General features: G+C 32.4%; 2 protein-coding genes across 2 annotated transcripts in view; both read left to right on the forward strand.

Moving 5' to 3' along the window:
* The window catches only part of LOC114942058 (uncharacterized), a 311191-nt gene that overhangs the window by 185560 nt on the left and 104376 nt on the right, over positions 1 to 21255 (forward strand).
* LOC146721332 (uncharacterized) lies at positions 3687 to 5862 on the forward strand. The gene has a single exon (XM_085487008.1). The coding sequence runs from the start codon at positions 3924 to 3926 to the stop codon at positions 5388 to 5390; it is 1467 nt and encodes a 488-aa protein (XP_085343134.1). The 5' UTR covers positions 3687 to 3923; the 3' UTR covers positions 5391 to 5862.

Raw genomic sequence — 21255 nt, forward strand, 5'->3', positions numbered from 1 at the left:
CCGGCTTTTGTAATGATCCGAACTAAATCATTGGCTGGGCGGTAATGGATTTCCGAGGAAGTGGCAGCCGATTATTACCGATTAGATTGATGTGCCACGGGTGTATCACGTCATTATCTAAATTATATTACATCGAGCTCGGTTGATATTTCATCGATCTAGCCATGAGTTATGAGACGAATCGGTTGATCTCGCTATAAGATATCGCGTTTTTGCTGTTTGTCGCAAATATCGTCGAACTATCATATCACATAACATAAATCTACCCTTTTCCGCAGCGATTCACACAGTCGGTCGAGACTTTATTACGTACGCGGATATATTGAGAATAATTTTCTTCCAGAACACGGCGTGGCGCGAGTACACGTCAATGCATTTTCCGACGATAAGTGGATTCCTCGATCTGTCCACTGACCTTTTTGATCTCATGCTCGGCGACGCGTGAACGAAAAAAGGCTGTACACGGTGTTACTTTAGCGGGCAACCTCTGGCACATTGCCATCTCGTCCGTACCGATCTCGCGATAAAAACACTTTACTATTTCGACGAGTAGATTAATACGAGCCGTCAAACGAACCGATCTCTTAAGAGAGCATCGGAAGCACAACGGTCGGATTAAACTAATTAAATGGAACCGCGTATATAAAGCAAAAGAAAGAAATCTCTCTCGGGTATGATATACATTATCGATCAATTTAATGCTGCAGTATCTCGGGGAACGCTAAGCTCGAGGGCGCGAGAAAGATAGATTGATTGCCATCAAAGCGCGGAGTTAATATCGACGTGGTAATATGTTAATAGGTCACGATATCACGACATTTTATTGTTAACGTTTAATGAGATCACTGATATTGATCACAAAAGGTTACCGCGGCAGATAGCGAACGCTAAAATAACGTGGTGACCTTTACGATCGTGTATACGATATTGACATAACGACCGAAGGTACACCACCACTGATTACGTTATTTTTTTTTCACGATCTAAACTCGTTCCGTGTAAACTGAATTATCTATGCACCGCGATCAGCATGCTCATCTTACGCAATGCCGTTCCACCATGCGGATTTCATTGTTTCCTGAGTTTCCGAGCAAAAATTACTTCCATTACCTCGATCATTTTTTACAATCGTCGTGTAAACGGATTTGTGTTTTTTTTTAAATTAGCATATATACGTAGCATTATGGAAAAAGATGTTCTAGAAATACACAATTTTTTAATTTATTTTACTGTTATAAAACGTACTTAAATATCTTTTATATATATATATTTTTTGGAATTTTAAATATAGCTGTCAAAAATTAATCAGTTATATGCAATGTCGATTGAGCTTTTCACGAATTTGAGTTGCAATTCAGGTGACTATATCGCGAGCTTAAATCATACACTGGCATATGCAGGTAGAACGTGCACTTCCATAACAGTCTACACAAATGGATTTGGTCTGAATTGCGCTTTAACGCGTTGTACGTGTGTTCGCGAGTTCGCGCGACTATACATATGGTTAGATACAGGGCGTAGGTAGGATCTACTCTCTATATTGCCTACGGTGACTGGCCGTCGAGCTGGTGAACCCGTGAGCTCCGAACGAAGCCCCGGAGGTTGAGGCAAGGTGGCGGCCCCAGGGCGTCGGGTCACCCAGATTTCAATCTAGATACAGCATTCCACGGTTAATTAGTACTGGCTGACTGGCCATGAGCTCCGTCATTGGGACGAACTCCTGCTACGCGCGTAGACTATCCGCAGCGCCCATCGTGAATCACACGCGAATATACGTGTGTACGTACACGTGGTGGATAACGGCGAGGCGCGTGTGTATATGTATACACGTCCGTCTGCTCGCGTTATACGTGATGCTTCTCGTATCTGTAGGTATTTGCACGAGCCGGTAGCCGAGCACTGCTCGACTTGTTGTCGAGCATGCAAAATGGCCGATTTATATCTGATCGATTGGCACGTTCGCGGCACGTCGATAATTCAACGGCAAATATAAGTCGTCTTTATTTCGGTGAATTTTTAGATGATTCAGAATGTCCTAGAGCGATCAGGGAAATCTGGAAAATCGGGCTTCATCGGGGAATTTTATAAATCTGAAATTGTCAGGGAAAAGTCAGGAAATTTTACTATATGCCTGGATTTTTTCACATTATTATCTACAATTGTCTCAATAATTTGAAATTTTTGATTAAAAAAATATATACTTTTCCTTGACTCTCAGCACGCTAATTTTCTGTGTTAAAAATCGATTCATCTACAGCGTGTTTGTTAATTTATATTTTCATTGTCGTTTTATTTTATTTCAATGTTTAATAGAAAACTAAAAAACTTGATATAAATAAAAAAGGTGATTATTTAAATAGTTCATAGTGATATGTTCATGTTTGTTTCGATCATCGTACATAATGCAGATTGTATAATTGATTTAATCATCAGGGTGCCTAGCTAGAATTGGGCTGAGAAAAAACTAATCGTAGAGCTCGCAGTAATTCGTACGTTGTCGAATATATTGACAATGTCTTGGAGCGATTCAATTAACTCTCGGAGCATTTCGATCGTTTCGTGTCGACGTCGTTGAATCTCGTCGTTAGGTTACGGTCCGGTTATCTTAAATTCCAAAAAATGGATGCATAGATGTATTCGACAAATCACAAAAAGATGTAAAAAGTCTATAGGAAAAGGACAAAAATATCTCGAGAATTAAATAAAAATTGTTGCAGCAATTTATATTTTTTAAAATTTACATTTTTATATGTAATCTTTTACCTTTTATATTTATGAACCTTTATCTATAATATATTAAAATTAATTATTACGCACAAATAGTTCTGGTGGAAGAATTCGAAGAAGAGGAACTTTAAGTATTGCAGAAACATTCGTACTTTTGTATATTCGCAATATTATTATTATTATTATGTGCAATTATACAAGTCGTGCATACAATTTTATGTAGTTAAGAAAATAAGTTACATTTCTTATTATTTATATATTCGTTGATAAACTTAGATAGTGTTGAAAAAAGACTATGGTTTCTCAAAACATTTAAATCATAATCGCGACTGACAATGAACTGTATTTACTTGGTGATGTTTTTCGTCATAGTTATGCGCGTTAGCAGAAACGCGATGTGCCTGAGAGTTTTACAGTTTTCTGAAATATATTTATCGAGAAGTGCAACTAATAAAATCAAGATTTAAGGGATGACACAAAATCACGGAAATTTAAGGTGTTTATTTTTTTATTATGTATTAATCTTTTTTTCGTTGTATCAATTATTTATATTTTAAATGGGTATGTTTGTTACTGGAATTTTTCTGTCATCATTATGTATATCTGTGTACGTACATTTTGAAATAATTTGGATACAAGTAATATAAATTATAATTTATATTATAAAATTAATTTATATTATAATTTATATTATATAATGAATAAAACCAGTAGATTTATATATAAATAACAAAAAAGATCATTTGGAATTAAATTTATCTCGTAGTAATCAACAAATTTTTATTTTTTTCCAATAAAATATTATTTCACAAAATTAACACTAATTTTTATGTTAATAAAAATTTATTTAGCTTGTTTGTGTGTGCGTGTGTGGCTCGATAACTTTATTTGTCATTTTATATATCATGTTATTGTAAATAATAGACAATATCTTAGTAGATGTCACTGTATGAAAACAAACGTCGGGGATGCGAAATATATTTCTTCGAGTCAGCGCATGACTTTGAACCAGTGTTTCCATTTGCGTTCGTTCGGAAGGTTCTTCTGAAAAGCAACTTAGTCGTAATTTTTGCGAATATAATTTTAGTGTTTCAAAATCGGATATTGTATAGTAAGAGAAGTTTCACAGGATTTCTCTAAAGTCAGTAAACAGTAAAACAGTTTTGTGTAAAAATAATTTTATATATAAACTCATCATGTCAACCAAGCGCGTAACTAACAATAAGGCTTCTAGGAAACATCTTACAATGGAAGAGAAACTTCAAATTTTGGAGAAATTTAATGGTGGCATTTCAGTGAAAAACATTGCCACTTGTTTTAATCTACCTTATATTACTGTATATCAAATAGTGAACCAAAGTGGTAAAATACGCGAATCATTGAATAAAGGAATGAGCATGAAAAGAAAGTCTGTAATATCTCAAGCAAATTTTAAATATTATGAATTGGACAAACAATTACATGAATGGTGTAAAGAGAACGTACCGGGAAATGTAATTGACTACCAGCAATGCAGAAAGCTTACTGAGGAAGCATATAAAATCGCAGAAACGGTTGGGGAATTACCAAGAAAAATGAGTCGTCTCATGGAAAGTTTTAGAAAACGTTACGAAATTAAAGTAAAGTCTCAAAATTCTGTTCCAATTTTGGACGAAAAATTGTATAAATGGTATGAAGAGCGGAAAGCATCAGGAGACACAATTGACTCGGAGCAACTTCGTAAGGCAGCATGTAACATGGCAAAAAATGTTGGTGAACCGTCAAATATGAGTCGGTTTCTGTATACATTTAAAAGACGTCACGGAATTTTAAAATCTAAATACAAAAGTAGGAAAATTTTGCAAAATTCTTTTCACACACAAAGGGATGATGAGACCAATCAGTCTAATTCTGAACAATTTGTTCGAAAATTCAGACAGCGATTAGAGCAGGAAAATATTAGTAAAGATAACATTTATATTATGATCGAAGCAGACTTCATATGGAGTACTTTTGTTGAGACCTTGATAGCACACGCAGCCGCAGACAAAATCCCAGTGCAACAAATTGACGATTTGAAAAAGAGGATTTTAACTTTTATATTTTGCACAAATATGACTAATAGTAAGAAACTAGCTTCTATTCTGTCTGACGAAGTTGAAATTAATGAATATGAGACTCAAAGTGTATCAGATTATTACGAGAACAGATTGCTCGTCGCTCATAAACTACAAGAAAATGTCTCAGCAGAAAATCTGGAGAAAAAATTGAACAGTTTCGCATTTTGTTGCCATAATATATGGTACAATAATATATTTAAGCCAACTGTGACGATACATAAGAAGGAGAAGAATATAGCTGGCAAAGTGCTTTTACTAGTTGACGATAGCACACGACGCATATTTTCGAAAAAAATTACTCACGATGATGGTTTCGAAGTAGTATTCTTTCCGATAAACTTGTTTTATACACAATTCTGCTCAGATATTATGAAGAAAATGGACCAAATATGTCATGAATGCTTATTGGAAGATGTACAGAAGAAAAATTCTGTTTCTAAAATTAATTTTAATACAGAAAATTATTTAAATTGGTGTATTAATATACTCTGTGAAACATGGGTAAACGTCGCGCCGGGTGAAATAGAAGAATTGTGGAGACGATTTTTAAGACAAGATTGCTAAACACAAGAAGGTATTTTAACATTAACTTCTGTCACTTCACAAAAGTTAATTAAGTCTGCAGGAAAAGTCATCGTTTCTGACGAAAGATCGATTACTTATTCCTTGCGCAGAAGGCGATAAAGGAGAATATCACCAACAAGAAGAAACTATTGAAGACACTAAAAACAAATAAAAACAGAAAAGGAAGACACTCAGAAATATCTCTTGGCAATTTAGAATAAATAGTTAATAATAGCTGAAGAAGTTCTTATATAGATGACTTCAAATGAAATATTAAACAAAATACTTAGTTCTGATAGAGAAAATTGTAGAAGAGGAACTTTAAGTATTGCAGAAATCTTGTATTTTTGTATGTAAAATTTGCATTATTAGTATTATTATTACGATGTTCACTTATCAAGACGTGCATACAATTTTATGTAGCTAAGGAAATAAGTTACATTTCTCATAATTTATATATTCGTTGACAAACTTTTCGGTACGGAATGTTTAAAACAAAAAAGTTTCTCAAAATTTTTAAATTTTTTTGTCGAATCTGTATTTGCACAGAACAGTGATTGTGTGAATTGAGAATTATGTTTTTATTATAATTATACGTAATGAGGAATGCAGTACCTAGGAGTTTCAAAATTTCTGGAATGCTTAAAAATTATATTTGAAGAAATTTAAATTCTCTGCTCGGAGGTACAACTGATGATATCAAACTTCAGAGGATGGCATGCAAAAAAATTCGAGGTGCTTACTTCTTTTTTTATTTTATATTAGATATGTGTTCTTTGTAGAATATCATTGTGTGTATATATTTAAAGTGAATATTTACTATATTTTCTTTCATTATGTGTATCTGTATGTGTACATGTATATATAAATATATCAGTTCAGTGCTCGTTTTTTAATTGCCAGTAAATCTAAATGGTTGTTGATTAATTTAAGTATACTAATTACGTTTGATGTTGTCGTACTTTATTCTATTATTGAATTCGATAGTTTTTTTAAATGTTTAAGTAAAAGTAATAATGTATATGAGTACTTTATAAATAATACATAACTGTTGATTTGGAGTTAAAATACATAACGAGTAATATATTTATTGTTATTAAAATATATTCGAGCAAGGTATAAAAAATTTTAGCTGATTTTCATAGAAAAGTATAATAATAAGTATATATATTTATTATATAATTATATTTTATTAATTTTCATAATATCGATATTATGAAACATAGCAGGCTTAAAAATTGGAACTTTAGATTTCTTTAATAGTATCTGTACCTGTTTTTTCATCCTTTTTTTAATCATCTCTTATATTGATGAAGTATATCATCAACCGTTTAAAGGTTTCCTAAATAAATTTATTGTGATTCATTAATACATTTTACAGGGCCGTCTACGTGCCCGTGAAGTATTGGGAAAGCGGCATCTATCAATGTTGTTATCTAGATTTTTCGGCTCGACATCTAAGGCATTATCGATCGACATTATCTCGCTATGTATATCTTTTCTTTTAACTTGTCTCGTTAATCCACTTTTTCACTCGTTTCTGCGGTTGTTTTGTTTGTTATCCTCTTGAATGAAATATTTTCTCAAATTTTTTTAAGGAGCTAGCTATTCGAAGAAAAAGGTTTACGTTCATATATTCGCTCGTAGAAGATATGATTTCAGAGTGAGAAGTTATCTCCATAAACCGGTCCATCTCGCGATCTTTCTACGCGAGTCAGTGGTTCTCAGCTTTCGATGATACGAGTTAGGTAAAAAAATTTACAGATACATATTACGTATACATATGTTAGATAAATGCATTAATTTTTTTAAGCCGCTTTTTTTTAACAAATTAAAAGGTTAACATCGTAAATGGATGTTATTATCATCACATTTTTTATTAAATAAATGTCTATTTTTCTTTGACTCTCAGCATACTAATTTTCTGTGTTAAAAATCGATTCATCTACAATATGTTCGTTAATTTATATTTTTACTGTTTTTTTATTTTATTTTAATGTTTAGAAAACTAAAAAATTTTATATAAATAAAAAAGGTGATTATATAAATAGTTTATAGTGACATGTTTGTTTTGATTATCGTACATAATGCAAATTGTATAATTGATTTAAATTTTTTTTTAACTTCCAAACGTTTTCTTTGTTGACAAAAATATCTGAAGAATTTCATGATTTAACATTTAATTGATTTATCATATAGATATATGCAAATTATATATTTGGAAATAAGAATACTAAAAGGTCGAGGAAAACATTAATTTCTGGTCTTGAAAAATCTGAAGAAGTCAGGGAATTTTTTTATTGAGTCTGCTGGATACCTTGTGATTAGATGTAAGTTTTGTAATCTGACATGTTCGGGCATATAGGAATAATTTTCTTGCGGATTTACTTTGCATTGCTTAGATTTTGGAATTTTAGCTTAAGTGTTTCGAGAATCTCTCGCAACCCGATCTATTATATTAAAATTGTCGTGTACTAGGAAATGTTTCTGAAAAAAGAGCGAAATCGAGAGACGTCGTTCGATCGCACGATGTCCCGTGCAGGATACAGAGTTTCTTGCCGCCGTGTTTCTTCTTGTTTCGCCCATCGACACGAGAGCAAGGGAATAAACGAAGATATACGCACAACACGCGAACACTCATTCTTCCCCGGAAACAGAAAGTCGCGCGAATTGCAAGAACTGCGATACTTTAATTTGTCCCATTTTTTCACTTACATCACTCGATATAACTGTTCAATTTTAATTGATACTGTAATTTTTCATTTTCCAGATTTATATGCAATAGTTTATTATTATAAAAAATATATTTATTATTAAAAAAATATTTATTAAGCAGAGAGAAAGAGAGAGAGAGAGAGATTGTATCTCTCGAGATTACGATTTGAATATTAAATACAGATTTGCCGACGCTCCATCAAACGTGCAAATTTTTCAGTTACTTCTCTCATAGTCATGTGCGACCTTTCGCCTAATCAAAATCGCGAATCCGGACGAGAGTTAATTACGTTTCCCCCATCATCAATTACAATTACGGACAGCTCAGAAATCGCCGACGTAAATCCATCCCTGCAAAACAATAATCCTATCCGCGGAGCGATGTAGCCGGAGACTCGGTCGATCTTCAGCGGGATCAAGATCTTAAAGACGCCCGGAGGTTGCCTTAAGGTCGAGGAAACAACGTGCAGGACAGACGGCAGCAACAGCAGCGCACAGCAGGCTGCAGGAGCAATCTCCCGGACAATTAGCCCGCAGTTCGTGACGGGTACCTCCTCCTGGGTCCTCTCCCGATATGCCTTTCTGCTTCTTCTTCTTCTTCTTCTCTTCTTCGGCCTCCCTCTTATCCTCCTTCACAACTGACCAGATTCTTCTCTTCTTTCCCGCTCGATTCTCCCTCTCCTCGTCGCAGCCTTGCCTTCTCTTCTCGCGGCCTCGCCCTACCACCTTTTCTCTCATCCGAAGAGACCGAGATAGAGATGCGAGAGAGATCTATCTCGGTCTCCACGGATGAGAAAAGAGGAGAGAGATACAGAGAAAGCGAAAATAGAAATAAGAGAGAGAGAGAGACAAAGATCTTGTGTCTCTTCTTCCCAGAGAACCTCGGACTCTATCCTACACTCTATCTACCGTTTATATACCCTAATGACCTGGCAGGTGCGGCGCCGGCGTGCCCTCTTCGTACGGGGCCACCCGGTACGTGATGCCTCCGAAAGGAGATTCGTGAGATCAACGCGCGTCTCGCATTAGCACATTATTTTTAGGAAAGTTCATTTTGAGCGATCTCCCGATAAGCGAAAATATCTTCCGTGGAATAAGCGTTCGAGAGACTCGCGGTCATTTTGAATTATTGAAAAAAAAAATCCGAACTTTTGAATAAATATTATAATCCACCGTGATTTGCATTTATAGAATTCATATCGCTCGTAAGAGGATTTCAGAGAAATTAAATGGAGATGTGACGAATGAGCGCGAAGTGAATAGCAAATCTGATTAAAGCGAGAAGCTTGAATCTCGAAGAATGTGAAACCATCCTCGTCACTGCGTATGCATATAATAATATATAGGCATCGCGCAGTGGACATCTCTCAATCCGCGAGCTTCTCGCGGAATATAATAAAGGAAAGGACAGCCCTTTCATTATATCGTCGGTGGAGAACGCGATGGCTTTGGCGAAAAGCGTGTGACTATATACCCTGACAAATTGGCACGGTACTTCCAACGGAAGACGCGGCAGACTCGGTAGATTCGACGGCCCTCGATCACTCAAGGGTAATTAATTATCGGCCGGCCACATCCACTACCATCTAGGAGATCGTGTGCCGATCGTGGCAAACGGCTGAAAGACAGACGCGTGGGCGAGGTGCGAACGATCCATTCATTATACACCATCGGTGGTCTCTTGTCCACCTTGTCTTCCGCCTGTCGTCGTTGTGGTCTGCGTCACTCTTTCCTTATTGTCGCGCACACGAATATGGGACACGGTCTTTTATTACCGCGCGCGTAACAAATCGTTTCTTCTCCGCGATTGACAACTGGGCGAGATCTCGAAATTGCTTCGGACAGAAACAAGTACCGAATTAAATAGGTGTATGAAATTTAAACGAGTTAGAAATGGAAGACAAACTGCGCTTTATTTTTCGAATAATTGGATCGAAATGAGGTGTCTGCTATGCGTAGACGTGTGGACGAAATCCGGAGACGATTGCTTCGTTAATATGGTCGGACAGTTAGTGATCGCCACGAGGTGATTAATTGCGAAAGGCTCGCGACGTTAGAACGTCGAGAAGGAAGAGATTTAAGCGAGATAGAAAAGGAGAGGCGAATTAAGAAAACGTGGGAGGTGTGAACAATCTATTAATTATAGTGTATAATGTTCGTGTTATGATCTATACCGTTGTGCAATTTGAATGATATAATTACTCGTTATCTTTTAGTATCTTTAAATTTTATTGTATTATTTTGTACAGAGAGAAAGTGTAATAGCGCAATGTTTATTTCAATTTTTAACAAGTTTTTATTTCAAATTATTTTCAAGTAAAATTTGGAATATTTAAAAGAATTTTGATATTTAGGATACTTACAATTTATTATTTATTAATATTAATTAATAATACGACAAACCGGTAAATTTAAATGTAATTTCAGCAATATAAATTCGAATATTTGGAAATCATGTTGTGAATATACTTAAAGATGATCATCGATCATTAAGACACAGCACGTCGAGCGGCAGTCACTATTCATTTTTCATAGTGATCAAGTCGGTATTCTTAATTGATTTCATAATTTAACTTCCATTGGTTACCTCATCAAGTTGATGAGACAGAAGGATGCGACGTGAAGGAAGCGATAACGACTCAGTCGTTTTACGTGATATTTCATGGTCGTTTGAGAACAGTTTATCGGTTTCGCGAATAGATCTACGTGCTTTAGTGCTTTGCGAAAAGATATTCTATAGCTCATTTATGTCGATAGCGGGAGACAATGCGATAAAAGCGTATTCGTGGCGATTAGCTCGCCATGCATTTGCATTTCTATTGTTTTGAACTTCGTTGTTTAATCAGTTAATTTTTTCAAAAGCTTTGCACGACAAATTTACACGCTTAATATTTAAATAGTAATTAGTAAGACGAATATTTTATATTTATATTTTAATCGTAAGATTTGAGATATTTTTCTTGTAATTAAAAATTATATTAGTTGCAATAACTGTTTCAAAATTTTAATTGACGAAAGGATACAAATGTAAATTTAATTAATTACTTATTTTGGTGAAAATATCTTTCAATTCTATAATTATCCTTTTCCCCGAAGCAGCGCTAATGGCAGACGACACTCGTTTCCTTTATCTCGATCTCTCGAACAGTCACGGCCGAAAGAATTCGATTAGGGCAGATTAGTCCGGATGCAGGATCGTCGTCCTGACGTCTCAGGATATAGAACCGATATCGCACCAGCGCGATGCGGCTCTCGGAACGAGACGTCAGATCGCGAAGACAAAGCCGTCCGTCCGAGTGGTTGAGTAGAGCGGGCGCATTCCATTGCCTTACGAGGCGTCACACGCACACCAACATCGGAACCTTACATATACAGGGTGTTTCAGAACTGGCGGAAAAGTTTTTAAAGGCAGATTTCTAGTATCATTCGGAGACAATTTGTCCTCAGCGAAAATGTCGAGACACCAATAATTTTAAAATTATAAGCAGTTGAAAATAAAGACTTTTTTTGACAATTAAATCTTGTGGAAATAAAATATTAACAGAACTACATTCTTCAGTTAATTTTAGGTAGAGTTTACTTTAATAGAATTTTAATATAAGGCTTAACTATAAAGATATATAATAGCAAAAATTGGGTACATGCTAAAAATGATGGCCTGCTTCATTATTTTCACTAAGGAAAAATCGTCTTTAAATGATACCAGGAATCTGACATTAAAAACTTTTCCGCCAGTTCTGACACACCCTGTATATACATACAAAACTCACACACTACATGACCGGATTTGAACTAGAAGTCTATACGGTTGCATCTGTATCGCAGAGTCATATGACCTTTCTCTCTCTTTCTTTCTCTTTCTCTCAGAGAAAGAAAAACGTACGAGTCGGAATGCTCGAAAATTGTAGCTTGAACCTGTTCATCGGACCCAAACGATTTTAGACCCGAAAATGGAATTAACGATCGTCTCAAAGTACCAAAAATGCTCCTCGAGATACATTGATTAATCGCGCGTGCATGCATGTCTCGGTTAGCCGAATTTCGAGCATCGGGGTACCTGGCTATAATTGGGCTAATTGTAAGAAAAACTAATCGTAGAACTCGCAGTAATTCGTACGTTTTCGAATATTTCGACAATGTCTTGAAACGATTCAATTATCTCTCGGAGCATTTTGATCGTTTCGTGTCGTCGTCGAAGAATCTCGACGTTAGATTACGGTACGGTTATCTTAAATTATAAAAAATGAATGGATAAATGTGTTCGACAAATCACAAAAGATGTAAAAAATCTACAGGAAAAGGACAAAGATATCTTATTTTCTACATTTAAATAAAACTGCTGTAGCAATTCATAATTTTTAAAATTTATATTTTTATATGTAATCTTTCACTTTTTATATATATAAACCTTTATCTATAATATATAAAGATTAATTATTATGCACAAATATTCTGCATAAGTACAAAAAAGTTTATGGCAAACACTATTGTAAAAGCATATGCTAATTCAGGATTGTAATATATCTCTCTGCCTTTTACTCAATACGATGAGCAACAATGTTTTTTTATTTTTTCTTGTTTATCGCTCTTTCTTCTTTTTGCTTTTGTGTGTCGTTTACTTAAAATCGGAAATGCATATTGTCGCGTAATAAATATTTAGAAATTCTTCTAAAGAATATGAAATTATTTTTCCTTGTTTTATTTTTGCTAATATCGTTAACTAGCAATTAATCAAAATTTATTATTATAAATATCGTAAAATTTTCTAATTACTTCATAAAATATTAAAAATCATTATTATATAAGTAAAGAATTTATTATAGGTTTTATATAGACATAATGGTATTTTAACTGTGACTTTAATAGATTTTATTGTAGATTAAAAATGCTTAAAAGACTTTTTATATTCTCTTGGGTAAATTATACAATCAAACTACAATGTTAATATATGATCAGGGCCTGTATTAATTTGCAAACTTTCTGTTTGCATCATAATAATACTTATCTAGGTACATGTAGGTATTTATATGTGTACGACTAACTATAGTGAAGAATTTTTTTGTTTCACTGCAATATTAATGATTGGTGCAATTTTTATTGATATGAAATACGCTATATTTCCACGTTTGTTTCTGTGCCCCTTTGTAAACAAAGTTGGATTAATTTTAATGTAACTATTAAAAAAGGAGTAGAATTAGATTCATTTAAACATTAAAAAATTTTATTTGGAATTAAATTTATCTCTTAGCAATCAATAAATTTTAATTCGTTTGCATAATAGAAATTATTTTATTAAATTAACTCCAATTTTTAAGTTAATAAAAATTCATTTAGCTCGTGTGTGTGTGTGTGTGGTTCGATAACTTTATTTGTCATTTTATATATCATGTTATTGTAAATAATGGACAATAATGTCTTAGTAGATATCACTGTATGAAAACAAACGTCGGGGATGCGAAGTATATTTCTGTAAGTCGACGTATGACTTTGAACCAGTGTTTCTATTTCCGTTCGTTCGGAACGTTCTTCTGAAAAGCAACTTAGTCGTAATTTTTGCGAATATAATTTCAGTGTTTCAAAATCGCATATCGTATAATAGAAAAAGTTTCACGGGATTTCCCTAAAGTCAGTAAACAGTAAAACAGTTTTGTGTAAAAGTAATTTTATATATAAATTTATCATGTCAACCAAGCGCGTAATTAACAATAAGGCTTCTGGAAAAGGTCTCACAATAGAAAAGAAACTTCAAATTTTAGATAAATTTGATCGTGGCATTTCAGTGAAAAACATTGCCACTTGTTTTAATCTACCTTATCATACTGTATATACGATAGTGAAGAAAAGTGATAAAATACGCGAATCAATTAATAAAGGAATGAACATAAAAAGAAAGATTATAACATCTAGAACAATGTTTAATGAATTGGACAAACAATTATATAAATGGTGTAAAGAGAATGTACCAGGAAACGTAATTGACAAGAAGTTAAACAGAAAGCTTTTGAAGAAAGCAAATGAAATTGCAAAAAAGATTGGACAATTACCAAAATATATGCATACTTTCATGCAAGGTTTTAGACAACGTTACGACATTAAAATAAAGTGTCCAGATTCTGTTTCAATCTTGAACGAAAAATTGTATAAATGGTATCAAGAGCAAGAAGCATTAGGAAACACAATTGACTGGAAGCAACTTCGTAAGGCAGCATGTGACATCGCAAAAGATGTTGGTGAACCGTCAAATATGAAGTACTTTTTGGTTAGATTTAAAAAACGTTACGGAATTGTACTACCTAGGTTCAAAAGTGAGAAAATTTTGCAAAATTCTTTTCAAAGGGATGATGAGGCCAATCAATCTAATGCTGAGCAATTTGTTCGAAAATTCAGACAGCGATTAGAGCAGGAAAATATTAGTAAAGATAACATTTATATTATGATCGAAGCAGACTTCATATGGAGTACTTTTGTTGAGACCTTGATAGCACACGCAGCCGCAGACAAAATCCCAGTGCAACAAATTGACGATTTGAAAAAGAGGATTTTAACTTTTATATTTTGCACAAATATGACTAATAGTAAGAAACTAGCTTCTATTCTGTCTGACGAAGTTGAAATTAATGAATATGAGAGTCAAAGTGTATCAGATTATTACGAGAACAGATTGCTCGTCGCTCATAAACTACAAGAAAATGTCTCAGCAGAAAATCTGGAGAAAAAATCGAACAGTTTTGTATTTTGTTGCCATAATATATGGTACAATAATATATTTAAGCCAACTGTGACGATACATAAGAAGGAGAAGAATATAGCTGGCAAAGTGCTTTTACTAGTTGACGATAGCACACGACGCATATTTTCGAAAAAAATTACTCACGATGATGGTTTCGAAGTAGTATTCTTTCCGATAAACTTGTTTAATAAACAATTCTGCTCAGATATTATGAAGAAAATGGACCAAATATGTCATGAATGCTTATTGGAAGATGTACAGAAGAAAAATTCTGTTTCTAAAATTAATTTTAATACAGAAAATTATTTAAATTGGTGTATTAATATACTCTGTGAAACATGGGTAAACGTCGCGCCGGGTGAAATAGAAGAATTGTGGAGACGATTTTTAAGACAAGATTGCTAAACACAAGAAGGTATTTTAACATTAACTTCTGTCACTTCACAAAAGTTAATTAAGTCTGCAGGAAAAGTCATCGTTTCTGACGAAAGATCGATTACTTATTCCTTGCGCAGAAGGCGATAAAAGAGAATATCACCAACAAGAAGAAACTATTGAAGACACTAAAAACAAATAAAAACAGAAAAGGAAGACACTCAGAAATATCTCTTGGCAATTTAGAATAAATAGTTAATAATAGCTGAAGAAGTTCTTATATAGATGACTACAAATAAAATATTAAACAAAATACTTAGTTCTGATAGAGAAAATTGTAGAAGAGGAACTTTAAGTATTGCAGAAATCTTGTATTTTTGTATGTAAAATTTGCATTATTAGTATTATTATTACGATGTTCACTTATCAAGACGTGCATACAATTTTATGTAGCTAAGGAAATAAGTTACATTTCTCATAATTTATATATTCGTTGACAAACTTTTCGGTAAGGAATGTTTAAAACAAAAATAGTTTCTCAAAACATTTAAATCATTTTCTCGGCTCTGTAATTACTCAGAACAGCGATTGTGTGAATTGAAAATTATGTTTTTATTATAATTATACGTATTGAGAAATGCAGTACCTAGAAGTTTCAAAATTTATGGAATGCTTAAAAATTATATTTGAAAAAATTTAAATTCTATGCTCGAAGATTCAATTGGTGAAATCAAACATCAGAGGATGGCATGCAAAAAAATTCGAGGTGCTTATTTTTTTTTTCTTACAATTAGATATATGTTCATTGTGAGATATCATTGTGTGTATATGTTTAAAGTGAGTATTTGTTACTATTATTTTTTTATTATGTGTATTTGTATGTGTACATGTATATATTTGTGCATATAAATATATCAGTTGAATTGTATTTGTTTTTAAATTGTCAGTAGATTTAAATGGTTGCTGATTAATTTAAGTATACTAATTGCGTTTGACGTTGTTTTACTTTTTTATTCTATGATTGAATTTGACAGTTTTTTAAATGTTGAAGTAAAAGTAAAAATGTATATAATTACTCTATAAATAATACATAACTTTTGATTTAGAATTAAAATACATAACGAGTAATGTATTTATTGTTATTAAAATATATTCGAACAAGGTATAAAAAATTCTAGCTGATTTTCTTAGAAAAGTATAATAATAAGTAAATACATTTATTATATAATTATATTTTATTAGTTTTTATAATATTGATATCACGAAATATAGCTAACTTAAAAATTGAAACGAAAGATATGGCTAAATCGCTCCTATTATAAATAACAAAGATAGAGAATCTATTGCTGTAAGAGCCAATATATAATGGCTCTTACAGCAATAGATTCTCTATCTTTGTTAAAAATTGAAACTTTAGATTTTTCTATTAGTATCTGTATCTGTTTCTTCATCCTCTTTCTAATCATTTCTATTGATGAAGTATATTATCAACCAATTAAAAGTTTCCCAAATAAAGATATTATGATACATTAATACATTTTACAAGGCCGTCTACGTGCCCGTGAAGTATTGAGAAAGCGGCATCTATCAGTTTTCTTATCTAGATTTTGCGGCTTGACATCTAAGGCAATATCGATCGACATTATCTCGCTATGTATATCTTCTCTTTTAACTTGTCTGGTTAATCCACTGTTTTACTCGTTTCTGCGGTTGTTTTGTTTGTTATCCTCCTGAAGGAAATATTTTCTCAAATTTTTTAAAGAGCTAGCTATTTGAAGAAAGGGGTTTATGTTCATTTATTCTCTTGTAGAAGATATGATTTTAGACTAAAAAGTCTTCTTCATAATCCGGTCCATCTCGTGATCTTTCTACGCGAGTCAGTGCGGTTCTCAGCTTTCGGCGATACGAGTTGGGTAAAAAAATCTGCAAACGTATACACATGTTAAATAAATGCATTAATTTTTTTATACTGTTTTCTCAACGTCGATTAATTTTACTTAAATTTTTTTTCTTTTTTAATCAAATTGAAAAGCTAATATCGTTAATGAATGTTACTAAAAGGCGTTAAAATAATAGAGAAGCGATTATGTTGTTGTTATCATGAATGTTCTTCGTAATATACCGCTTGAAAATTTTACACATTAATATATTTATTCTGCGTCTTGAGTAAATCATTCAATTAGACTACGATATTAATTTGTGATCAGAGCCTGCATTAATTTGCAAACTTTCTGTTTGCATCATAATAATACTTATTTAGGTACATGTAGGTATTTATATGTGTACGACTAACTATAGTGAAGAATTTTTTTGTTTCACTGCAATATTAATGATTGGTGCAATTTTTATTGATATGAAATACGCTATATTTCCACGTTTGTTTCTGTGCCCCTTTGTAAACAAAGTTGGATTAATTTTAATGTAACTATTAAAAAAGGAGTAGAATTAGATTCATTTAAACATTAAAAAATTTTATTTGGAATTAAATTTATATCTCTTAGCAATCAATAAATTTTAATTCGTTTGCATAATAGAAATTATTTTATTAAATTAACTCCAATTTTTATGTTAATAAAAATTCATTTAGCTCGTGTGTGTGTGTGTGTGGTTCGATAACTTTATTTGTCATTTTATATATCATGTTATTGTAAATAATGGACAATAATGTCTTAGTAGATGTCACTGTATGAAAACAAACGTCGGGGATGCGAAATATATTTCTTCGAGTCAGCGCATGACTTTGAACCAGTGTTTCCATTTGCGTTCGTTCGGAAGGTTCTTCTGAAAAGCAACTTAGTCGTAATTTTTGCGAATATAATTTCAGTGTTTCAAAATCGCATATCGTATAATAGAAAAAGTTTCACGGGATTTCCCTAAAGTCAGTAAACAGTAAAACAGTTTTGTGTAAAAGTAATTTTATATATAAATTTATCATGTCAACCAAGCGCGTAATTAACAATAAGGCTTCTGAAAAAGGTCTCACAATAGAAAAGAAACTTCAAATTTTAGATAAATTTGATCGTGGCATTTCAGTGAAAAACATTGCCACTTGTTTTAATCTACCTTATAATACTGTAAATATGATAGTGAAGAAAAGTGATAAAATACGCGAATCAATTAATAAAGGAATGAGCATAAAAAGAAAGATTATAACATCTAAAACAATGTTTAATGAATTGGACAAACAATTATATAAATGGTGTAAAGAGAATGTACCAGGAAACGTAATTGACAAGAAGTTAAGCAGAAAGCTTTCGAAGAAAGCAAATGAAATTGCAAAAAAGATTGGACAATTACCAAAATATATGCAAACTTTCATGCGAAATTTTAGACAACGTTACGACATTAAAATAAAGTGTCCAGATTCTGTTTCAATCTTGGACGAAAAATTGTATAAATGGTATCAAGAGCAAGAAGCATTAGGAAACACAATTGACTGGAAGCAACTTCGTAAGGCAGCATGTGACATCGCAAAAGATGTCGGTGAACCGTCAAATATGAAGAACTTTTTGGCAATATTTAAAAAACGTTACGGAATTGTACTACCTAGGTACAAAAGTGAGAAAATTTTGCAAAATTCTTTTCAAAGGGATGATGAGGCCAATCAATCTAATGCTGAGCAATTTGTTCGAAAATTCAGACAGCGATTAGAGCAGGAAAATATTAATAAAGATAACATTTATATTATGATCGAAGCAGACTTCATATGGAGTACTTTTGTTGAGACCTTGATAGCACACGCAGCCGCAGACAAAATCCCAGTGCAACAAATTGACGATTTGAAAAAGAGGATTTTAACTTTTATATTTTGCACAAATATGACTAATAGTAACAAACTAGTTCCTATTCTGTCTGACGAAGTTGAAATTAATGAATATGAGAGTCAAAGTGTATCAGATTATTACGAGAACAGATTGCTCGTCGCTCATAAACTACAAGAAAATGTCTCAGCAGAAAATCTGGAGAAAAAATCGAAGAGTTTCGCATTTTGTTGGGATAATATATGGTACGATAATATATTTAAGCCAAATGTGACGATACATAAGAAGGAGAAGAATATAGCTGGCAAAGTGCTTTTACTAGTTGACGATAGCACACGACGCATATTTTCGAAAAAAATTACGCATGATGATTGTTTCGAAATAGTATTCTTTCCGATAAACTTGTTTTATAAACAATTCTGCTCAGATATTATGAAGAAAATGGACCAAATATGTCATGAATGCTTATTGGAAGATGTACAGAAGAAAAATTCTGTTTCTAAAATTAATTTTAATACAGAAAATTATTTAAATTGGTGTATTAATATACTCTGTGAAACATGGGTAAACGTCGCGCCGGGTGAAATAGAAGAATTGTGGAGACGATTTTTAAGACAAGATTGCTAAACACAAGAAGGTATTTCAACATTAACTTCTGTCACTTCACAAAAGTTAATTAAGTCTGCAGGAAAAGTCATCGTTTCTGACGAAAGATCGATTACTTATTCCTTGCGCAGAAGGCGATAGAGGAGAATATCACCAACAAGAAGAAACTATTGAAGACACTAAAAACAAATAAAAACAGAAAAGGAAGACACTCAGAAATATCTCTTGGCAATTTAGAATAGATAGTTAATAATAGCTGAAGAAGTTTTTGACTATAGATGACTTCAAATGAAATATTAAACAAAATACTTAGTTCTGATAGAGAAAATTGTAGAAGAGGAACTTTAAGTATTGCAGAAATCTTGTATTTTTGTATGTAAAATTTGCATTATTAGTATTATTATTACGATGTTCACTTATCAAGACGTGCATACAATTTTATGTAGCTAAGGAAATAAGTTACATTTCTCATAATTTATATATTCGTTGACAAACTTTTCGGTAAGGAATGTTTAAAACCAAAATAGTTTCTCAAATCATTTAAATTATTTTCTCGGCTCTGTAATTACTCAGAACAGCGATTGTGTGAATTGATAATTATGTTTTTTATTATAATTATACGTATTGAGGAATGCAGTACCTAGAAGTTTCAAAATTTATGGAATGCTTAAAAATTATATTTGAAAAAATTTAAATTCTATGCTCGAAGATTCAATTGGTGAAATCAAACATCAGAGGATGGCGTGCAAAAAAATTCGAGGTGCTTATTTTTTTTTTCTTAGATATATGTTCTTTGTGGGATATCATTGTGTGTATATGTTTAAAGTGAGTATTTGTTACTATTATTTTTTTATTATGTGTATTTGTATGTGTACATGTATATATTTGTGCATATAAATATATCAGTTGAATTGTATTTGTTTTTAAATTGTCAGTAGATCTAAATGGTTGCTGATTAATTTAAGTATACTAATTGCGTTTGACGTTGTTTTACTTTTTTATTCTATGATTGAATTTGACAGTTTTTTAAATGTTGAAGTAAAAGTAAAAATGTATATAATTACTTTATAAACAATACATAACTTTTGATTTAGAATTAAAATACATAACGAGTAATGTATTTATTGTTATTAAAATATATTTGAGCTATGTATAAAAAATTCTAGCTGATTTTCTTAGAAAAGTATAATAATAAGTAAATATATTTATTATATAATTATGTTCTATTAGTTTTCTTAATATTGATCATGAAACATAGCAAACTAAAGAATTCAAACTTTAGATTCTTTATTAGTATCTGTATCTGTTTCTTCATCCTCTTTCTAATCATCTCTTATATTGATGAAGTATATTAGCAACCGGTTAAAGGTTTCCCAAAAAAGCTATTATGATACTTTAATATTATTTAACAAGGCCGTTTATGTGCCCGTGAAATATTGAAAAAGACAACATATATCAATGTTGTTATCTTTATTTTTGCGGCTTGACATCTAAGGCAATATCGATCGATATTATCTCGCTATGTATATCTTCTCTTTTAACTTGTCTGGTTAATCGACTGTTTCACTCGTTTTTGCGGTTGTTTTGTTTGTTATCCTCCTGAAGGAAATATTTTCTCAAATTTTTTAAAGAGCTAGCCATTTGAAGAAAGGGGTTTATGTTCATTTATTCTCTTGTA

This window comes from Nylanderia fulva, unplaced genomic scaffold (assembly GCF_048542155.1).
Source record: "Nylanderia fulva isolate GAGA-0341 unplaced genomic scaffold, ASM4854215v1 Scaffold5, whole genome shotgun sequence".
Lineage (NCBI taxonomy): Eukaryota > Metazoa > Arthropoda > Insecta > Hymenoptera > Formicidae > Nylanderia > Nylanderia fulva.